The 24,545-nt window shown below is 38.2% G+C and overlaps 1 protein-coding gene across 2 annotated transcripts in view; it reads right to left on the reverse strand.

Moving 5' to 3' along the window:
• The window catches only part of phf14 (PHD finger protein 14), an 88,897-nt gene that overhangs the window by 36,646 nt on the left and 27,706 nt on the right, over positions 1-24,545 (reverse strand). For both annotated transcript variants that reach the window (XM_062436280.1, XM_062436281.1), the window contains exons 11-16: positions 22,373-22,468; positions 16,733-16,839; positions 13,743-13,874; positions 9,684-9,834; positions 3,101-3,163; positions 1,752-1,873 (exon numbers count right to left, since the gene is read on the reverse strand). In XM_062436280.1, the coding sequence (XP_062292264.1) occupies positions 1,752-1,873; positions 3,101-3,163; positions 9,684-9,834; positions 13,743-13,874; positions 16,733-16,839; positions 22,373-22,468 (671 nt within the window). The remainder of the gene's footprint in view (positions 1-1,751; positions 1,874-3,100; positions 3,164-9,683; positions 9,835-13,742; positions 13,875-16,732; positions 16,840-22,372; positions 22,469-24,545) is intronic.

Genomic DNA, 24,545 nt, shown 5'->3' on the forward strand with positions numbered 1-24,545 from the left:
TTGTGTAGTTGTGATTCTACCTTTGGTTCTTCTTGATGCTGATAAGACACACCGCTACGTAAACTAAAAACAGACTCATTATAAAGCTACATTGGCAAAAATATATATTTTAAAGAAAGCTGAGCCTTAAATAAGAGGTCAGCATCAACAGATATAGTCTGGTTGCTAATAAAGGCTGAGTGGTGAGATTACCTACCTTACATGGTCAATAATGTAATGTAATGTACATTTCATTACCATGTACACAGCACTTTCTACATCAACACAACTTATGATTTATATCATACGCTTTTAAGAATGACATTCACTAAATAATTCCAAGCGTTTCTACTTTGCCGTTTTTTCTGTCACTACAGCGGGATTAGAGGAAAAAAACACTTCCTGTTGATGTTTACATTAAAAGCCTAGAAGGTAAGGGTGGGATTTAGGGCTGTGTGTGTATGTGTATATGTAATCAATGAGAAAGTGTGTCCAAACTTTTGACTGGTATTGTTTATATACATTATATAAACATTTTATGTTCATATAATGTTCTATTTTTGCATGAGTAACTGAAATTTCTCTAAAGCATGAAATGCTTGTGAATGTATAGAAATACATGTATCTATTGTCATTTGACTTACATTTTATTTTTAATGATGCATGTCATTTATTTCTGACTTTATATTTCAACACTATTTTTTATCAGAATTTTTCCAAAAGTGCAAAAATAACGGCTTTAAACTGCTTTTGCTGTCAGAACAACAGCCTAAAAATCCACAAACAATCCGTTTACTGTCACGAAATGCATAAAAAATGACTTAATAATCAAAATATTTTGTGATTAATTGTCTGTAGATGAATTAATAGTTTCAGAGTATGTTTTATGGACCTAGGTTTAACAGTGGTGGAAGACACAAAGTAGAAGTTAGAATTAAATAAAAGTATTTCTGTTCAAAAGAAAAACTAACAGCAGAATGGTGAGTATGGTGTGACTATTGTTGTAGTAACATTTGTATTCTGCAAATGCTCATTAAGGTATATTGAATTTATTAATAAAACAAATAAACACAAAGGAAGAGTTGAGTAGATAAAACAGGGATATGCTTTACAAAAATGAATGAATGTACTTAAAAAATTAGAAAATTAGGATATAAAAAATGAAATATAAGATCTCTTTAATATAAGCTTGGTTCAAATAAAGGTCTGCTTCTCTGTGTATTTGACTGTCAGACTGGGAAAAATTGAGAGGGTTTTCATACTTAAAAGGTTAAGCACAACTATTCATATAGTCATAAACTGGTTCAAACTACCACAAGAAAATTACAGTTTTTTGAAAACCATCCAAAATTCACCAAGAGAATTCAGTTCAGTCAGAAGTTTGATGAGAATGTGGAATGGACAGAGGATTTTTATCGTAAATATTGATCACATGACAATGTGCTGACACGCTGCCTGCTGTGATCAATTTTTTTTCTTTTTCACAGAATTCCAATGTCAAAGAAGATTCCTGTTTATTAGATGCCTGACACCTGAAATCCCAAGAAAGAAGCAGAATAAATTGTGCTATTCATTATGTCTTAATGAACTGTGCAAATGTATGTGGCAGGTCAATATAGGGGGCCTATGGAGAGGATACCCTCAGCCCCCTCATTCTACACAGCAAGGCGGCCAGAGCCTAATGAAGACTGAACTTTAATCATCAGGAGGATATGGCTGCCTCACAACACACTCACACTCACACGCACACACACACACACACGTTCCCTCACCTCACAAGGTTTTCGTTGTCACCCGGTCCTTTGCAGGTTGTACACTCAGTCCTCGTGTCGTCGGCTTTGGGTTTTTTCTGCATTGTAGACTGGCGTTGTCTGCGTTCCCGTGGCAGTGGTTCCTATGGAAACATGGCTGATTAGAATCAAGTGCTGTATGTGCATTTGTTGGTGGTTGCGATGTAAAAAGGAATGACTTGTTAAGCTGAGGGAGAGATGTGGAGAACACTGGACCATTATCAGTTGAATATAATTAATGGAAATAACTATGAGTGTTAGAACCATGTGGATTCTTCATCCTCTGGTTTCTGGATTGAATGCATTTATGTGTCTAATTTTATGTCAATAAAGTATCTTTCAAATTACGATTATGATGCTGTTAGTTTCAGTTTGTAGAAATATGAGTGAGTCTCAATGAAAATTGAGTCTATATGTTGCTTTTTGGAAATTCATGTAATTGATGGAGGGAGTGTGTTCTGCTGTCTGATACAAACACTGCTGGAAAAGCAACACTTATGATGTTCCTTTCAAGTATGTCAGATATGTTGGGGGAAAATACATTTGCTTTCTTTATGCGAGTGATATAAAAACATAAACAGAGCTAGAGCCTGACTCTTGTTTGCCTAGCTTAGCATAAAGACTGGAAGCAGGGGGAAAGAGCTAGCCTGGCTCTGCCCAAAGTTCACCTACCTACAGCTCTACATCTCACCAATTCACATAATGAACTTATATCTATTTTTTTTTTTTTTTTGGGGGGGGGGGGGGGGTTATCCAGCCACTCAGTGTTTCAGTGCAGCAGATGTCAGATATGGTTTTGGTGTTGGGTCTCTGTACAGACATAATGGTATTAGACCTGGCAACATCACCATGACAACAGGAATTCAATGATTTAAACCATACACAATTTAAAGCTTCTTAAACTACATCAAAAGTTTTGTTGCTTTTTTAAATGAATGTAATAATTGATAACAGACTTTTTAAAACTAGTTATTTTCATGTTCATGGTGGTGAAATATATGAATTCATCATTTTTAGTAGAGATTTCTTTCCAACAACAACTAAGATAAGGCAAGTTTCTTTTTGGATTTTTTAGTCCAATAACAACATTTCTCTGTAATGATTTCTACAACTTTAGAAATAAAAAACCTTGTATGAATAATAATAAGTTACTAATAATAAGAAACCTCCATCATGTCAGAGGTTGATGGAATTAATTAACTGATGTCAATTTTTTAATAAAAAGACAATATGGGCCTTACGTACAGTATTTGTAAGATTAAAGGTTGGTTAAAGACAAATGAAGTAAATAACTCATGTATAATGACTTTCTGCTGAATGAAATGACAAACCTCAATTTTATCTTCTCTGTCTTCACAGATGGGAATTCTTTTCCTCTTCTGCCCTCTGGTTCTCTGTGAAACACAAACATTTTCACTTTTAAGCATCGCTCAAAATCATGATGCAGTTCAATTCTTACTCTTACAATTCTGTCAAAAGGGTATCATTTTCACCCCCAACCTTTACACATTAAGCTTGATTTCTTCAATCCAGTCGCCAAAATCCAGATGAGTTCATTCAAATGTGATACTTTCATCTAGTTGGGCTTCTATATTACCATTTGTCACAACTGTTTTATGGACTTTTTTGCTCTAGATTTTGCCTCTCAGGCTTCAGTCTGCCCTTCCCTCTGACAGTTTAACAGAGTAATGACCTCACACCCTGCATACTGTCCACTGGGGGCTACACACCCAATGAACTAACTTTGACACCCAGAAACATCCTCTAAACAGCAAAAAAAAAAAGAAGAAATACAGATATGCAGAGAGCAGAGTCTGTGTAGATAAATACACCACCACACACTTGTGGGTCATAAGAGATGATTGAGATAGATTATTTTACTATAAAATATTTGATATGTTTGTTGATAATTGCACATTGTATATTTTTTAATAATCCTTGGTCACTGTTAATAATCTTCTGTTCTGCTTTGGCAATATAGATTCCTCATCATGCCAATAAAGTTTATTTAAATTTGACTATTTTTGTATGAGTCTATACTTTTTAAGGAAAATGCTTAACCATTCTGTTGACTTCCTGTCAACTGTGCAACTTTTGTCCTCCCAGGTCACAATTTACCCGGTCTGGTTTGACTATTTATAAAACACAACGTATAAATCATCACCAACTCTGTGTTAGACCTTTTAAGTCAACTTCATTCCAACTTATTACCACAGCTTTTACACATATTATTGGAAATTATTGTCAATAGGCCTCATTTTAATGAAAGTATACCTCGTTTTTTAGATAATGTCTGTTGTCACCCCTGGTCAAAATTGACCCGAGGACAACAAGAGTGTTAAGAAAATCCTGCATAGTATATCTTTAAAGAAGAAAAAACCCATGCCTTTGGATAAGTGGACTCATTGCACTCAATAAAAAGCCTCTAGAGGTGTTCCATAGTTTAGATTGTGAACTGAGAGCTGTGCTGATCAGTTCAGTGCTGTTATAATCTCTTTATCTCAACACTATGATATGAGTGCTGCCTGACTCACAGCCCTCCTGGCTAACCCTTTACATAGCCAGTTATGCTGTGGCATTAAGTATGACTGTTGGAAATGCCACGACACCAATCACTTCATTATATGGAAGCTAAACCTCTATCAACACCTCCATCTACAACACAGCTCTGAGGAGTGTTTCAAGTAACTCTCTGCTCGCAGGAGCCTGAATAGAGGAAATTAAAAAAAGGGAAAATAAAAATCAAACATCTTCTTGTTGCTAGCGAGCGAGTGTCGGAGCTGCTGGGGAAAGGTTTAAAAGGGGAGAGAAAAATCGACAACATATTTAAACAGATTGTGAAAACAATTCCATCTGTCGCCTTTGGCTCGCTCACCAGATGGAGCATTTATCTTTAAGAATGCTAAGTGCAAGAATGCTGCCAATTGGCTCCTGCAGACCTCCTCCACTATTTCTCTTGTGACTGCAGCGCCAAACAAAAGGCCCGACGTTATTTAATAATTTCTGCATTATAGTAGCGCCTGTTAAAGTCATCTATCAGGGCGGGGAGAGAGCAGAGAGCATCTGAGCTCGGCGTCAGCTGAAAAAACGCTCAACCACACGGCTAATCTCAGGCTCTGCTCAGGTGAGGAAATTAAAACTGCAGGCAGTTTATAAGTCCCCGGCAAAATCAATCTTTTAATTAAGTACATCAGTGCATCTTTAACAAGCATGAATCATTTCACACAGGATTAGAGAAATTAACAGAGCATAGGAGGTGGTAGTAACCAGATATATTAACTTAATTCTCATCATTTCCAACTGATTAATGGCATATGTTCATATGGGAGGTTTTAATGTTAGCACTGTGGTGGGTTGCAGGCAGCAGTAAATCATGTCCAATTAGGAGGACCTTTTATCACCACCTTCAGTTAGCCTCTAGAATACTCAATTCCATCTTAAATCTACCTTCAATATGCTGTGAGGTGAGAAAAGGCTGCATCAGATTCAGATTCTTTATAGTTTAACTACAGTGGAAGTAATTATGATGTTTGACAGAATAACATAATGCTAAACAAGCCTCAGCTCATTGATTTAAATTATGAATTGAGCCATAATATGAATATGTCTCTGATATCACACACTATCTCTGCTGAGAGATGACTCATGTCATAGAATGATTATATTTCACTTTCCATTGCGTTTGCAGTCATATGATTTATTTTCTATATTTTCTCCAGTCTTAATGAAAAATGAAGGTATGGTCTTAATCACTTGCACCTCCTTATTTGTTGTTTTTGAATATATTTGGGTTCTTTTGGTCAGCTTTAACTTTAGCCTGTACAAATAATTCCATTACAGACTTATCGTACAATAAAATAATTATCAGCATCATCAGCATATCATATGATACATGGACATGACCTTTGACCTCAGTATTGCCACACTTCACATTAGCAGCTAAGAAGCTATTCATGTCACATTGGGTAAACAAGTAGTGTCCTCCATTCCTCACTGTGTACGTCCTGAGTGGAGACTGCAGAAGAATTAAAGGTAAATAACTCTGTCCCCAACCAAAATGACATCCCACCCCCCTTACATTATTATGTTACTATATTAAACAATTATACAAATATACAATACTCAATTCCTGGTACTACATTTAAATGTGTATATCTACCATATATTCATTTATTATATTTATTGCATTTTTAACATTCTTATTATTTTTCTTATTTTGGTTGTTTTTGTTTCCTTCATGTTGTCCTCAGTCTACATTTGTTCTGTCTTATTATCAGCTTGTCAATCAACAGTGAAGCACTTTGAACTACATGTATCTGTATGAAAGCTGCTATATAAATAAAGTTTGATTGATTGATTCATTTTAATATTTCATGGTACTCGGTGGGCCTTCACAGTATTATTAAATGACCCCTCCTGGGAAAGTACTCATTTGACCCCTGCCCACACAATCCTGCCTCAAACACTTTTGATCATCACTGTTAAACAAAACCTGCACGCGTGTGTGGGACGATTATTTAAACCTGAAAGCTTATTTAATTTTCAAAATGATCCACTTGTGCTTTAACTCAGAGTTCAGTGAACACCTTGGGTTAATTAGTGCATTGATAAATGAATGCGGGAGGATCAGGGAGGCAGGAAAGAAACCTGCTGATGCTGTGAAATGGGAGTTAAGAGAGAATTCTGCTTGGTTCCATTGAAGAATTAAATGTGTGTTAATGAATTGTCCTTGCGTGAAGCTCCGGCTGCTCAGATAGAGGAGTGTGTGTCTGTTTCTTTGATCTTTAGCAGGACTGTGTAAAATCAGACAGTGTGTGCTACGGAGCGTTTTTTTATACAGCGGCGATGTAACGAACATGCTAAATAAAATTCAGCTCGCAGGTTGACTTTAAAGGTTCTCCTCCGGTAGGCACAGGTAAGTCATGAATAACAGCCAGGAGACTCTCTGCTTCATCATGGAAGCACTGGGCTGTGTTAGCCCTTTTGGCCAAATGTAAATGTGTGCCTGTGCGCTCACACACACTCTCTCACACACACACACACACACACACACACTCACACACAGAACGTACAGCCTCCGAGGCCAGCAGGAGGTCGATTAGCCAGTCCTGATAAATTGAAACATGACTTTAGAGAAGTGCCAGCGCTTGGGCGCCCTGGTAAAAGCATTAAAAATGCAAAGCAGGGCCCTTTTAGCGCCTGCCATTGCACGCCTTGCATTTGAAGATAAATGCTGCACTGAAGTGCCTCGCCCGAGTGGCTGTGGCTGCGAGAAAAATCAGAAAGCTGCTTAATCCCTGAGAGCTCCAGCAGGGTCCTCGGCACATGTCTCGGCGCAGGGTTTCCAAACCTGAACAGAAAAACACATTAACCCAGACTGGCACTGTGCTCCTGCTCTCCGCTGTTTCCCCCCTCTAAGACAGATAGAGTGCAGAGCGCGCACGAGTGTCTGAGACGCTCCTCCTTTTTTTTTCTCTTTGTTCATTTCTCTATTTGTAACAGAGACGCGGCTTCAGTGGGATCGGCTCTGCTGCCAGAGTGCCACCAGAGGAAAGTTCCCTCCGGTCCCAGGTGAGAGGCAGAGGGTCACTTATTGACAGTGGAAAAAACTAATGGGAAGCGAAAGACGACCCCGACCGCCCCGACCGCCACCGAGCTGTCAGATATCAATCTGGAGTGTTTCTTGAGAGAGAGGGAGGGGGGCGGCTCTGTGTTGCAGGATCAGAGCGTGGTGGGTGCAGATAAGTAGGATCCAGTGAGGGGTGAAGAGAGGTTACAGTCCACACACACCGGGGATCCTTTATGTTTAGAGAAAAAGTTGCAGGCAAACAGTCAGAGAATCGATGACTGACACTGCTGCTCTACATCTCTTCTGTGCTCATATATGGACAACAAAAAAAAGATTGAAAAAATGATAAAAAGCCTTTCCAATTTGATAAAATCCAAGAATCATTTATATTTTATGAAGATTTTAACAATGTCAGCTTTTGTCTGTATTTCTTTGCTCACTTACTAATTAAGTTTTCATTTTGTATGTTTCACCACAGGAAGGCCACATGACAAGTCCTTATGAGTGTTATTGGCTCCTCCTGCACATCTCTCTTTTGTTGCTTATTGTTTTCTTTTCCTAATCTCAAAAAATTCTGCATATATAATGTTTTTCTTTTCTTTTATGTGCAATAAAAAAATGACACGAAAAAAAAGATGTGGTAAATGTAAATCATGGAAATGTACACATACATTTAAGTGAATCTATGTTCTACAACTCCCTTAATAAATGGCATCACCTCCCTTTTTTAAAATAAATGATCATGTCTGAGTTTCTAAAAGAGATAAAAAGTATACAAAGTTCCAGTACATGAATAAATGGTTAGCTCTGGACCAATGACTGTTTCTCCATGATATATATATATATATATATATATATATATATATATATATATATATATATATATATATATATATATATATATATATATATATATATACTGAGTATGTGAGTTAGTTAAGTTAAGACAGTGTCCTATCCTAAAATCAACATCAGCTGTTATGTTCTGTTGTTATTTGCTTTTCAATCTTTTGTCAGTTTTTATCCTCTTAATAAGTCTGGAGTCACAGTGTTTGTGTTCAATCCTCTTTCTCAATCTACAGATTTGATCTTAATGACTGAGTGTATAAGTCTTTTGATTATTGTTTTCATTAAACCACTAACTTAGAAACTCTTTATCACTGTGTGTACTGCAGTCAGTGTTATAACTGTGTGAAGGTCTGACACTTTGGTTCAGCAGCCTGGACTGTAGAGTATTAAAGCAGAATAACAATCATTTTACTCATCAGCATGTGTTTCCAGGAGTTGGGGAGCACTACTGCATGTGTGTAACAGTAGTATGAAGCTGTGTGACATTTGATATATTCACATGAGTCAGCGTTGATTGGGTTTGAAGACAAGTTAGAAATAAATCTTTGAGTTTAGCAAACTCTCATCTCTGCTTGAGTCTAGCAGCTGCTATACCACACCTTGACAAAACTACTGATAGTCGAGTTGCATTGTGGGAAATGTAGGTGCCAGGGTTTGACAAGGAAGAGAACAATATTTGTGGTTCTGCTACAATCGATTTATATATATATGAATATATATTCTAAATTGTTCATTGTAGGTCTGTCACGATAACTACTTTTGTTGGACGATATATTGTCTTATAATAAGTCCATATATAGATATGATGATGTTGATAATTACTTTATTATATGATAATTATTCATGGCTAGTCCAACATTATATCAGGAGTTTGTAGCATGAAATGAAGAGTGACCTGTTTTAAGAGGTGTCTACATCCTCTTTCTGTGAGCCTTTTTTTATTTGTTCAAATACCTTAAAACTACAAGACTGCTATCTAGCAACAATGTAAACCAAATCTAAAGTCTTTATTCATGAGAATGTGACTGCAGGAGTGTTTCTGTAGTGAGACTGAAGCCTGTTTGTTCCAATTATTTCCCTACAGGCTCTTTCTTTATGCTCTTGTCTCCTGCCTCTAATCAAATGAACTGATACAACTAAGAATAACACTTTTCTTTTTCTTCCTTTTTGTTCAAGTTTTTTTTTTTTGGAGCATCCTGCTTTCTGAAACACTTTCAGTCCTTCTGCTTACAAATGTTTATTTCACACACAGGCGAACACACCATCACCGTGTGCAACTTTCTGATAACCTTAAGGCGAGCACGAGACTAATGAGAACTTGAGTTAATTATTTGTAATCAATACGGATCAATCATTGAGCTGACGCTGACATCAGTTACACTCTAATTATATCGTGGGACGAGGCCAGCATGAAAACCTTTCATTATTTCCAGCTGTGACACAAAACGATCACATTTAAAAGTTTCCAGTGTGTCGATACACACCGTGCCTCTCACTTGATGTTTCTTGGGCTCCGGCGACATCTCCTGTGGGATGAATTTGATTGGTCCTTTGATCTGCCTCCTGGACCTCTTAGTGCCGTCGGGCAGCGTCTCCATGGCGATATCAGCCTCATCGCTGCTGGCCTGGTCGCACTCGGAGCATTGCCTGAGGAGAAGGAAGAGAGAGAGAGAGAGAGAGAGAGAGAGAGAGAAAGAGAGACAGAGAGAGGGGGGGAGCTCTTCTTTAGTGAATGCTATTGATTTTATTATCAGAGGCTCTAATCTTTGGTCTTTGCTGTGAAAGAAAGCGAGCTTTTAAGGCTGGAAAAAAACAGCAGATACACAATAAAGCTGAGAGTAAAAAAGTACATCAATAAATCAATAAGTGGCAGATTATCTTCTCTTAGATAAAGAAATGTTTGTGATCATTCTTATGTTACTAAATGTCCCTTTATACTGTTTAATATATGCCATTTAAGATTTCTATTGGCCCAACATGCACAGGACTTCTCTCCTATTTTAGGATATCCAAGTGTCTCAAAATTCCAATAAATCCATTTAAATGTATCAGCCATCAGTGTTCTTTAATGCTGATAATAAACCCCCTCACTGATATCTTACACTCATTTCTTGTCTTTAACTACACGTTTTGTATTTCAGCTGTGTGTACATTGATCTGTATAGCTTCAATCACTTATTATGTATTAGTATCGCTGTTGTAATTATTTTCATAATCCATTCATCTGATTATTTTATTCTCTTGATGAATCCTTTGGCCTATAGAACATCAGAAAACAGGAAGAAATGCTCATCATAGTGTCCTAAAGCCAGAAGTGATTTTATCAAATGTCCATCAATCCAACCCCCCCCAAATATTAGATTTACAACAGCACTTCCTGTCTTTTCAATAGACCAGTGCATAAGCTACCCTACATTATACATGTACATGTATCAGCACTTTACTTTATAGCTGCTTTTTTAAATGATTTTTATGTTTTTTCTTGTTTTGAAAAGGTGTTAAATGTGTCTAATGTGTTGATTCTGATCTGTGGAGAACAGCATTTCACTCCTATATATACAAATAATAAATAAACCTGATTCTGATTCTGATTGTGATTACTACAATAAGGAGAAGCAGCTCATTTTCACATTTGACTATTTGGGGTTGTTTTGGCTTCAAAATGACAAATAACTAATTACCCAAATAGCTGCAGATTAATTTTCTGTCAATCAGCTGATTTTTCTTCTCATAAACAGATGCAGTGTATAATCTGCACAGTAATGCAACTAAATACAGCAACTCTGCTGCTGCTGCTGCTGCCTTTATGAAGCTGATGATGTGTAATAGTAACACCAGAGTGCTGCTGTGTCAAATGTGGCAATTTATGAGACATTAGTTTGTGATGTCATAGCACTGACATTAATATTAACAATCAAACAGTCCCAGAAACTAAACTCATGTGTATTTCTGTTTCCACTCATCTCCACAGCAGCAGAGATGTTATACATTTAAACTTGGTTTGAGATCAGGCTGCTCTTTGTTGTGTAACTGAACATTTTTTAATCCACTTTGGAGAAACATGTTTAAAAGTGGAACAGGAGACTGAAACCAGCAGCATGTTAATGTGGAGACTGACTGAATTCCAAAAGAAAAAGAACCAATCTTATGTGAATTAAAACAATGCCAGCTGTGTTAACTCCTGTAGACTCACATCTGTATCTGTATATATTGTTTCAACATCTGCCCAGGGGCCCCTGGGGGTACTAATCCAGCCTAATCCAGCCTCACCACAAGCTACGTAACACAGGTAAAACCCTGAGTTCCTTGAATTGATTCAGCATTTAAAAGCTTTAAAGGACTCTAGACCCAAATGTTGTCAGAGATCTTTGCTGATACACAACCGTATCAAATACTGATGTTTTGTAAAGGTCAAAGTTGTGAAATGATAGTGCTTTAATCAGTTTTACCTCTTGTGTTTGTTGTTCAGTGTGTAGTCTCTGAGGCTTTCTGTACATGCAGGACTGTGTAATTAGCTGCTACCATGCTGCTACTATCATTCAAATGCTTTCTCATTTTCTCTGAGTAAAGCATAAAGAGCTCCATGCTCATTTTATTCACTATTCAGATGAATTAGTGCAGTCACAGACAAACACAAACACGTCCAGCTGCATCTCTTCATTTCTTTCAATTACAAAGCGGCAGAGAAAAGCTTCTCGTTTTTCATATAAAAAGTAGTTCAAGTGAATATCTCAAGAGCTATCATATGTGGGGAAAAACAGATGCTATAAATCTCCTCTCTAGATAAGGAGCTGCAGTAGTTGAGAGAAGAGACTGTGACATTTCCATCAGCTCTGAATCTGTCATCTGGCCTCCAGTGTCAGGCTTCATAGGAATAAACACACTCTGGATCCTCATGTGAATATGAACAGAAATGAAATGTTATACTGTTTTATGACTGTAGTGTTAAATAGGATTGTATTGATTCTTCATTAACTACCAATTCTCTATTTATGGAACAATAGATAACCAGTATGTTGTACATTCCATATCATCAGTACCTGAACCATCTCTTTATGAGAGCTCAACAGAACTGTCTAATGAGTGGAGCTTGTTGGCTACTATATTATATTTGGAGCCTGGTAGGAAGCTCTTTAACCGGCAGACACTGCTCAGGGCAAAAAAGCATTAGTTTTACTGTAGTTTAGTTTAGTTTGGTCATTAAACTCAAATACACATGTATAAATAAAATACATTGTCATATGTCCTTGTTTTCTTCATCAAGAAGCTGAAAAAAGCAGTTTCTGACCCAAAAGATGTAGGCTGAAGCATTTGCTGATAACACTTACTCTTTTTATATTAGTTCTAAACATCTAATTGCAACTATTTTGACTGATATTGCAATTGTGATATGATTTATGATATTAGAAGGAATGATAATGTTTACAACATTAGTCTCATTCTCATTTAATAACATATGCTAATGTGGTCGATATATAATTTATATAATTTGGCGATATATAAATAAAATAGAATTGAAAATTTGCTGTGGTAAGCAAATGATGAAGTTACATTTTCTACATGTGTATCATAATTAAAGGGTTTTCAAATGAAGGCAATGGAAGAACCCTACTGTCTAACAACCACTGTGAATGATGATGGTGAGGTTAGCTAACAAACACACAGAATGATGAAGAGCAGATAACTACTACACCTTTTTTTTTTACTGCAGACACAATGTAGTAAAGCAGTTTGGTTTTGCCTCGTCGGCAAAAACAAAGAGGTCAGACTTCGGGCAAAAATATTTTACAGTTTGGACCAGTCTGACTACACATGATTACAAACTGCTATTAGATGTTCAGTAGAGTCCATTAGTAAAACACACAATTAACATCTAACTCTTATGTCAGGTTGCCATTACTATGCTGAAATTCCATCTATATTTCGTCATACTGCATGTTTTACTGTGATGATTGTACAGAGGAAACAACATTCACATGTGGTTGGTTTACAGTACATGCACAGTTGTCTCTTTCACTTTCAGTTTTATGTGTTGTTTTCTTACTACTGCTGCTGCTCCTCTTAGTTCTTTCTATATTGGTGCATGTGTTCTCGTCATTAAATCAATTCCTGCACACAGCAGCCCTTCCTCTGCCTGTCCTCTTCCTCTCCTTCTCTCTGTAGTTTCCTTTCTGTCATGTTGAATCATGTTCTCAGGCATGGCGGCGTGCTTCACGGTGGAGCCTCAGCAGCCAGCAAACGGTCAAGACTGACGGAGCACCGCATTGATATGCCAGTGTTCCTTCTGAGGAATCTGTATGTAACCTTCACTAATGGCTCCCCTGAATCGTCTTGCTCTGTGTCTGTGTTTGCTCAGGCATGCAGGGATTCACCAGGCTGTATGATTCCAAACAATACTCTTTAAGATCCCTGACATGTCCACACACACACACACACACACACACACACACACACACACACACACACACACACACACACACACACACACACACACACACACACACACACACACACACACACACACACACACACACACACACACACACACTACTCACCAGTAGCTGTTCTTGGTCTTCTTGGGCATGCGTGTTAGAGGTGGCTCCAGGCAGCCCAGGTGATAGTACAGCTTGCAGGTGTCACACAGCACCAGCAGATGTTGGTCCTGGTTCTTCTTACAGATGCCACAGCTGCAGAAACACATGATGTTAAATAGTTAGTGAGACGAAGGTCGTTACACATTACAAACAGCATTTTAATAGGGGAGATAAAAAGCTGAAAAATATTTAAAAAAAAAAAAAAAAATATATATATATATATATATATATATATATATATATATATATATATATATACACAAAAAATAACAAATTATGTGCATCCAGATATGTATCAGCCAATGGGGTGTCTACTAAAAAGGGTTGGGTATATGGTCATGTGATTTCAGGCCAATCATTATTATCAATTAAAGACAGGCAGGAGGGCAAGGGGAGTATCCAATAACACCATATTCTATACCAGTGTTCCTCAAATACAAATCTTAAAAGGTCCACAAAAAATGTTTTCAATGATTCAAAGGTCCGTTTATTAGCGGGTCAAGCCACAACAGATCAATGTATCCACCACCAACCAACTTAACAATACAGTGGTGTATAGTAGAAAAATAGAATATATCACTCAACTATAAAATGTATTTTTAAATTTTAACAACAAAACAAAATGTCCTTTTCATAAAAACCCAAAAAATCTAATAAATACTCAAAAACAAAAATAATTTTTCGTTTTAACATAAATTCTAATAAATACTTATATAAAACAAAACAAAATACATTCACAACCCCTGCAAATAATCCAAACAAATATCAACACTTTTCTTTTAAAATACAGGCACAAAGGACACAAGAAAGGAGGAAAGAACTGTAGTGCTGCGGTAAAAATGTGGGTCGCACTGCAACCGCGCCCAACAAGTCACAGCCAATCAGCGCACTGTTGGCATGGAGACCAAAATACACACGGTGAAGGACTGGAGTCACACATCCATACCAGCGATAAAACGGATAATTATGACTCGCGTGAACACTCTCATTTAATAATAATAATATTTTATGCAAGATTTTCCTTTTTTTAAGATTAGACCAGGGTCCGCAGATAGTTGTCCAGCGGTCCGGATGCGGACCGGAGTCCGCCGTTTGAGGATTCCTGTTCTACACCATACTCCAGTTTTTACTTTTATTAAACCCTTTCTCTTTTCTCTCTTATCTTACTTATTTATGTCATTATTTTATTTATTTACTTATTTTTTACTTATTTTATTTAAACTTTCATTCTTATTTTCTCTTGTGTGCATTAATTTGTTCTTTGTTTATTATTCCTTTTATTTATATTGTCACTTGTTCTCTCGTATTATCAGCTGTAAAGCACTTTGAAACTACACTAGTCGATATGAAAGCTGCTGTATAAATAAAGTGTGATTGATTGATTGATTGATTGATAATTGGCCTGAAGTCACATGACCACATACCCAATATGGGTATATGCTGATAGACATAGTGGTGACTGATGGCACTTTTGGCTAACTACTACAGTCATTACGTTACCATCGTTAACCCCCCACATTTCATCGTCTATAGCAGGGGTGTCCAAACTATTCCACAAAGGGCAATGTGGCTGCAGGTTTTCATTCCAACCAATCAGGAACAGACCAGGCTTGAATCATTTAATCAATTGATCTCAGTCTTCAGACAGTTGATTGGTTGAATCATGTGCTCTTGATCGGTTGGAACAAAAACCTGCAGCCACATGGCCCTTTGTGGAATAGTTTGGACATGCCTGGTCTATAGCATGGGTCGGGAACCTGGGGCTCGCGAGCCACCACTGGCTCCTTTGCTGCACGGCCAGGGCTCTCTGACGAAATGGGTTGGCGAAAAAAAACAACTTGCAAATAAAGGGATAAGCATAGTCCTAGAGGAAGGCTAAAACAACAGCCAATACTACTTATATTAAAATGACAAGGCTTCGTGGCAAATACGTAGGTCTATCTGAGAAATTTAATTTCACTTTCCACCTCATTTGACTCCGTAAACATAGCCTGCACAATATTGTTACATTCGCAGCTCGTTGCCATGACAACATCAAACAAAATCACAGATTTCCCTCCATTTCAGTCAACAAGAACAGTGTTGCCAACTTGGCGACTTCCTCGCTAAATCTGGCAACTTTCCAAATCCTGTTAGCGACTTTTTTTCTCAAAAGCGACTAGCGACAAATCTAGCGACTTTTTCTGGTGTTATTGGAGACTTTTCTGGTGTTTTGGAGACTCTGAAGTGAAAGCACATATAGCTCTGCAGTTACTGTCCTCAACGAGCTGCGGGTGCTGCTGTGAGCCCCTCCCCCGTCCCAAAGCACTCACAGGTGGTCAGGTTCACAGTAGCCTCGCGCTGCAGACCCAGCTGCAGTCAGAGCAGAGAGGAGATCCACACCACTCCGCGTCCAGACTGCAAATGAATTGCGCAATTCCACCCCGCATTACAGTCTTTTGATTAAATTTGGCTCTTCTGAGATTTAAAAAAAATAAATAAAAAAGGTTCCCGACCCCTGGTTCTTTAGTCATATGCCAGTTTTGTTGACGTCGCCCAACCCTAATACCCAACCCATCTTAGTAGATACCTTATTGGCTGCTTCTTGAATTGTTTTCAGATTTTTAACTCCCCTATCTAAATAATGAATGTAATGTGTTTTATAATGACCCTGATGAAGGCCACACTGATACTACAAGTGTTGCTTTGACCTTTTTAGACCTCTTTTTCCTTCTCTGTGCACATGTTTTAATCATGAAGGATGGAATGGACACTAGAAACAGTGGATGCATCATTTACTTGTGTCTGTTAAAGTCTGTAAAGTCTAAAAAACAGTAATGCTCATACACAGTGAGATACCCACAAGACTACCTGCTGTATTTGATGACATTTCCAACAAGTGCACCCTGCTTTCACTACTTTCACCCTGTCTTTAATCCTTCTAAACATCTCTGCAAACGTTGTATTATTACCTGTAGAGGATTGCTGGCAGGCTGGATGACTTTCCGGGGTGTCCTCCCTCTTTCTTGTTGGGCTTCCTCTCTTTAGGAGCCTTCAGAACAGCTGGAGTGTTTAGTTTCTGACAAAAACAAAAACACAGCATCACAAATATGGTTCAAACTTTATGATTGTAATTGAAAGTGAAAGAAATGGAAATGAACAAATCTTGTGGTACCCTCATTCTGTCACAGGGTACACGAGGATGCCATGGCAACTGCTTTGGGTACCACTACGAGGGATATTATTTTATTTGGGTGAGTAAATCACTGATATAGTGAAGCATGTTTCTGTTTCGTGGCCTCAAATGTACAAAGGTTACTTTTGTCCACCGACCAATCACAGCCCAGCAGGTGCTTTGTGACGCTCCATCGTTAGCTTTTTTGGTGCCAAAGAGTTTAAACTGTCCGAAGGAAGCGTTAATAAATACATCATAGCAGTAAAAGTAATGGGAGAGAGGAGAAGGGAACCTGTTGTATGTGTCGGGTGAAAAGTGGCAGCAGCAGCAGCAGCAGCAGATAGCCGGTTTATTCTCCTCCTGCATCTCAGGTGCTCTGCTGCCACGCGGGTTAATTAGAAAACTTATCTCGTAGGGACTGAGTTTGTCACTAAACAGACAAGGTTTTCCCCGAGGAAGCTCTAATCTGAGTGCGCTCTGCCTGCGAGCGCGGAGGGAGCTTCCCCCGCAGGGAGGGCCTGATAGACGGGGTGGGGGCCGAAAGCACAAGGGGCCTGCCGGGGCTATCTGCGCAACATGGACTGCAGTCTGCTTGCACCTGGCCACTATGAAGAGTTGCCCACCGCTGATATGGAGCAGTCTCAACATTGTTAACGTGCTTTTATCAGACAGATGAAGAAGTTTAAAAGGTGCAGATTATAAATAGAGAGTGGCTTTAAGCTGTCTGGATTCCTGCCAGGCTGCTGTGTCCTCAGGGGGAAAACTCATCAAAACATTGCAGAGCTGGAGCAGACTGCCCACTTTTCTGTGGCTGAGAGCCTTTTTTTCTTACCATATTCAGGATGGTAAAATAATGAAAATCAAGCTGTGGCGTAAAAACATCACTTGAAAGGAGCTGTGCACAAGTAAGTGGCTCTGAAAGTGTAAGTTGTGTGTCTCAGCTGTGAATATAATCCACTAATGCTGCAATTTTGGGGCCTAAAGCTCTCTGATCCCGTATCAGATTCTATCATGTTAAAATCTCTCCGCACAGTCTGGAGGGTACATGTGATGACAGCTGCTCTCAACAAACCAATCAGGGCTGCAGCACTTCAAGTTGGTCTTTTTTTAATTATCTCAGACTTGTGACTGTGTGGAGGGGGTTTGACTCAGACTCAGCTTGGTCTCCACTGTTGGACCAGTTTATTACAGTCTTTGTTTTTTTTTCCTCTTTTTGATCCATTGAGAAACAACTTCAGTCTTGGACTGTTTAATCCCTGTCCAGGAAATCAGCCCTTAATGTTTCTATAGGAAGAGAAAGAAGCTTTTCTTCTTATAATCATTGTAAACATTGTTTCAAAGGTTGTTTTTTTTTTATTAAAGACAAACCTACTAAAGCACATGAGCTCAGCCTCCTCATTTGTTAAAGAAACAACAAGAAGCTCTTCTGTGATGCTGCTGCACACATGATCAACAAACATCAACCTTTTCTTTGCAACTAAAAAACTGAAGAGAAATTAATAATCTTAATGAGTTTAGAGTCTGAAATGAACAGTCCATTCATTGATTAGTACAAAAATTAATGATTCCAGTCACGATGAAATGTTAAACATTTGCTATTTGTAGCTTCTCAAAATGTGACAATTATCTGCTTTTCAACCGTTTCTGTCATAATAAATATAATATCCGTCAGTGCACCTTAACTTTATTATATAGTGATTTTATTGTATTATTTATTTACTGCATTATATTAATCTTTTATTTTATTTGGCTATTCTGAATTTTTACACTTTATGTGACCTCTGAGTTATGATAGTGCTTCCTAAGTTCCTGTCCATGTGTGTATATATATAGTGTTATATATATTGTGTGGATGTGCAGGGAATGTGTGTGTGTGTGTGTGTGTGGGGGGGTTGTAATGTGTTTTTTGTTTGTTTGTTTTTGTTTTTCATTATGTAAAGCACTTTGTGTTACATAACTATGTATAAAAAGTGATATACAAATAAAGACTGATTGATTGATTAATTGATTGATGAAGTTTTGAATCTGACACTTGGACCTCAGTGTACCTGCTGTACATTATAAGTGTGTTGATGGACACTTCGACTCAGTTAAGTGGAACCCGGTTCTACTATGTGTTGGCCGGCAGCTGTTTGAGCCTCATGGAGTTTTATAGAGTGTGGTAGAAAATGTCTCCTCCTCTCAGTGTTTTCCTGTAGATTTGCCAGCAGTGTTAAACTTCCACAGCACTGAGAACAAAAGCACTGACTGTGTACTGGAAGAGGGATGAGAGTCCCAGTTGGGGACATCAATAATTTCTGCAAATGCACGGGCACGATGACAAATAGGAGATGAAAATGTGGCAGATAGATGACACAAAAGCATGTGGTGCTGTGACTGATGTTGCTACTTAAAGCACGCGTGTTCATAATTAGGTGATTTATGGTGGTCATTGTAGATTCACTGCCAGTCTGCCTCCAGTTCCTGTCTGTTCTGCTGCCTCGCCACAGTCTGAACATCATTTGACCATTTATCTACACAGACCATACTCTCAACGACCGTTCCTTTAATAAGGCTTTTATGGATTTAGCTGATACTAATATACATAAATCCCTACAGGAGGGACTGCACTGTCCTGAGCACTAGAGTGGATATTCTATTTATTTTCTACAAAAACTTTACATAAAAGGGTCAGAGTCAGCTCCATCCTCTAATCTGTAAGGTCATGACACAGGTGAGGAGAAAATACTAACTAAAGTCCTGTTAACTCTTGACTCAGGTGATCCAATCATATGTGGACAGCTGAGACACACTGCTGTTCAAACCTGTCTCTGTTATGTGTCTTCAGCTAACCACTTGTGTCCAGATTCTGTTGCTGCCGACATCAATTCTAATAGAAATTATTACATCAGACAGACAAGCTCCACATTTGTTTTTAGAGTGGCCTAAAGAACTAATAAAAATGTTTCAAGAACATACATACATGTACAGGGGTGAGTATTGGCAAGAACCTCACGATACAATACGTATCACCATCTATCACGATATCACGAAACTTGGGTCACGATACAATAGTATCACAATCTATCACGATATTGCGATATAAATAGAGATGAAAACACAAGTACCTTTATATGTACATCAGATGATATTGATCAGAGGACAAATTGAGTCAAAACTATTTCATTCAAAACAGCCTCTCCATGTTATTAATTTCCATGACAAAGCGTACAAACGGCATTATCTTTATCTAACTCGTTGTTTTTAATCTCTTTTTTAACTTGGAAGCCAAAGTGCTTCCAAACGTCGGCTTTAAACTGCGGAGGTGTTGTTATTTTGATAGCCATTTAGGAAGGACCTCAGCCACTCCCTCTAAAGGCTGATTTAGGCTTCTGCGTCGGAACGTCAGCGTCGCCTGACGTGCACCTCCAAAAAATCCTAACTACGCGTCGAGGCGTCGTAGATCGCAAGGGCTGTGATTGGTTTGCTTGGTAGCGACGTATTTCCGGTATCGTGAACTCCCGGTCGCCTGCCTATACCCCACCATTGGATCAGGGAGGTAAACACAACGAAAATGGACCAAGTAGAAGAGCGTCTTATCGAACAAGTGCAATAAAAGCATATTTTCTTCAACATTCAACAACTGCAGCAAGATCCTCTCTCTTTCGGTTGCCATTGTTGTTTACTGTGACCGGAAAAGCCGGAAGCTAAACAAAGAATCAACGAGAGACACCGATAACCATTCAGGAAAGGAGCACATCCCCCTACCGTTCTGGCGGTTAATTGCACCGCGACAAAACACGATGCATTCCCTCGACGCAGAACTTCGAAAGGTAAACGACGGCCTGGATTCTGTGCCTCTCCTCTCTTCCTCCAGACTCTGGGACCTTGATTTCCAAATGAAATGTAAAATTGACTTTCATCTGAAAAGAGGACTTTGTACCACTGGGCAACAGACCAGTTCTTTTTATCCTTAGCCCAGGTAAGACGCTTCTGACGTTGTCTCTGGTTCAGGAGTGGCTTGACACGACAGTGTGACAGTTGTAGCCCATGTCCTAAATACGTCTGTATGTGGTGGCTCTTAATGCACTGAGTCCAGCCTCAATCCACTCCTTGTGAAGCTCCCCCAATTTTTGAATGGCCATTGCTTGACAATCCTCTCAGGACTGCGGTTCTCCCAGTTGCTTGTACACCTTTTCCTACCACACTTTTTCCTTCCACTGAACTTTCTATGAATATTCTTGGATACAGTACTCTGTGAACATCCAGCTTCTTTAGCAATGACTTTTTGAGGCTTACCCTCCTTGTGGAGGGTGTCAATGACTGTCTTCTGGACAACTGTCAAGTCAGCAGTCTTCCCTATGATTGTGAAGCCCACTGAACCAGACTGAGAGATCATCTAAAGGCTCAGGAAACCTTTGCAGCTAATAAACTGATTAGAATGTGAGAATTGAACTTTTTCACAATATTCTAATTTTCTGAGACACTGAATTTGGGGTTTTATTTAGCTGTAAGCTATAATCATCACGATTGAAACAAATAAAGGCTTGAAATATTTCACTTTGTGTGTGATGAATCTATATAATATATGAGTTTCACTTTTTAAACTGAATTACTGAAATTAATTAACTTTTCCACAATATTCTAATTTATTGAGATGCACCTGTATGTTACAGAGCTACATTATAGTGCTGAGCTGCATGTATGTTACAAAGCTACATTATAGTAATGAGCTGCATGTATGTTACAAAGCTACATTATAGTAATGAGCTGCATGTATGTTAAAGAGCTACATTATAGTAATGAGCTGCATGTATGTTACAAAGCTACGTTATAGTAATGAGCTGCATGTATGTTACAAAGCTACATTATAGTAATGAGCTGCATGTATGTTACAGAGCTACATTATAGTAATGAGCTGCATGTATGTTACAGAGCTACATTATAGTAATGAGCTGCATGTATGTTACAAAGCTACATTATAGTAATGAGCTGCATGTATGTTAGTTGTATGTAAAGAATCATGTGTAAATTCACAGTAATCTCAGCTGCTTCACAGAAATCTGAGTCTGTTTCTGCAGATTGCGTTTCACATTCATCAAATAGCCCATCAGCCACAGTGGCACATCTTTGCAATCGGTTGCCATAGGAACCAGAAGTGTGGAGACAGCTTTTACCTTCAGTCAGGTCTGACTTCATGCCAAATGACAGGTCAATCAGTTAGTGCAAAATGAAAGACTTTGTTATAAACAGACTGCAGTATCTCCACAGTGCTGCTGTTTGATATCTGGAGAACTCTCCATCACAAATTTAAAAAAAGAGGAAATCTATAAATGGGAGTGTTCCGCAAAGTTCAGCAGACAGCTATTGTTTACATGGAGAGCAGGATGGTTAGAGGTGACAGAGAGAAGAGGAGAGGGTGTGTGTATGGAGGTGCTGCTGGTGGTGGTGGTGGTACCTGGCCCAGGATGCCCCCCAGCAGAGTCCATATGGCCTGGCCTTCACTCCTCAGCTCTCCATTGACATTCAGCAGCTCCTCCAGAGACTCACAGAGCTACAGCATCAGAGAAGAGACAACATTACACATACAGACATTATGTAGCATTCATACTGTTAATTACTCAATCATTTTACACTGCAAAAAGTCTCTTATTAAGATCTACAACTCTATTCTGTCTGACATTCTCTTCTAGATTATTTTTTAAAAATCAGATGGAAATATTCTACCTCATTGTTAGAGTTTATTTGAAAGACAAAATACATTTAGGGAACTTTAAAATAAGACATGGCTTTTTTTCTAACAAATGAAAAGTTGAACTTTTAAATATCCATAATAAACACACCTGACCGACCTGTGTTTAGTAAAAGTCACACAGACTATTTAAAAAGACCACTATCAAGCTCTGAACTATTCATTATTAAATATAATAATAATAAAAGCTAAATATAGAGCAGTGCTGTATATTGTAAAATGTTGAAAAACACTGCTTCATTCATATTTAAGGGGTTGAGTTGATTTTAAGGTTTGTGGGAAACAGTGTTCATTAAAAGCCACTAAAAACAGAAATATTAAAAAAACAAAAACAATATGTTATTGTTTCACTCTGCCTGTCTAGATGAGTGGAGTGAAGTGCAGAAACACAAGTACAGACACTTTTACAGTTTTATGTATTTTGTGTAGGACATATAACACAGCTTCCTAAATATTATAATTCGGTACGTTTATTTGCGCTGCGACTGTTTGATGTTAACACTTTACAAATCTTCTGTCACATGTAAACCTTGAACTTGTAATGACATTCCTCCACGGGCTTTTCCTCCAAGGCCGAAGCCGTGTAAAAGCAACTCAAGCAGCGCAATTAGCAACACACACCCCATTAATAACGCTTAACACGCACGGCAGAAGACTGAACGCAACATTAACTCTCGTGACTTTTACTCTGTCGTTGTATTCCCCTCCTCGTGGTGACAGATGGAGCGGCAGCCTCTTCTCAAAGGTCACATGATTGAGGACAGACGGAACAAAAGGTGGCACAGATCTCTGTAGCCCACTTCATTTTATCATGTTGGGTAAGCCAGTGCTCACAAGGAGGCCAAACTATTTAACATATAAAATACCACCAAATACCAAATTACAATTCCAAATTTTATTTCAACTTAAACAATATATATTTCCACTACAGACATGCAGCAGAGCAGTACTGTTAATTCTCACATTGCTAAACTGCAGAAAGGTAACAGCTAGCCAGCACGGTGCAAAGACCAAGAACACTGTATATAACAATACACAAGACTGTTGCTGTGTCTCAAACCTCTTCTTCTGTACTTGCACTTAATATTTTGAGTGTGTTCAAACTGAGAAGTAAGTAATCGTCATTTCCGGTAAGTGTGCAATGGCTGTATTGGATTTGAGATAACACTAAAATGTAGAAATTTGCACACTGCACAAGAACATGTACTCAGTGTACTAACAGAAGTGTGTGATTTGAGACACAGTGTGAGACATTTAACTGCTGTTTCTGACCCTGCTGTCCTCATTTTCAACATAGTAACAAGCTAATGTTCAATGTCAAATGTACGACTTACTAATTTATAATTAAGGATCGTGTGGTTTTAGTATTTTTAGAGTTTTGTTTTTTTTCATCTACCAAAACAGCTATGCTAGCAGCTCTGCGAGGCTGTACTCAGTCACAGAGGTGCTGTGGTTAGCCTGCTAAACATGCTAACATTTGATAGTTAGCTCTAAACACAAAGCAAAGCTGAGGCTGATGGTACTGGACAAATTACTATTAGACAAATTACATTTTTCTCTACCAGATTTAATGGCAAGCTAAAGTCAAGAGGCTACATCAGCTGGAAATAACAAGTGAAAAAGTTGCACTAATCTAAGCAGTAGATTTGAGAATTATTCTAATATGTAGTTTGGTTTTGGGAGACAGCTTTAGACTTGTTTTGAGATTGGTAGTTTGGACTACTAATCTCTAATTTCTAAAATCAGATTTTTTGTTTTTTTTTACACATTTGAAGTAAATTTCATCAAACTCCCATTAATAAAACACAGCTACTTCCGTTTTTAGCAGGTGTTCATATAGTCTATTGTTTGTTTAATAATCTAATTTATTTTAGTGTTA

This window comes from Scomber scombrus, chromosome 16 (genome assembly GCF_963691925.1).
Source record: "Scomber scombrus chromosome 16, fScoSco1.1, whole genome shotgun sequence".
NCBI classification, from domain to species: domain Eukaryota; kingdom Metazoa; phylum Chordata; class Actinopteri; order Scombriformes; family Scombridae; genus Scomber; species Scomber scombrus.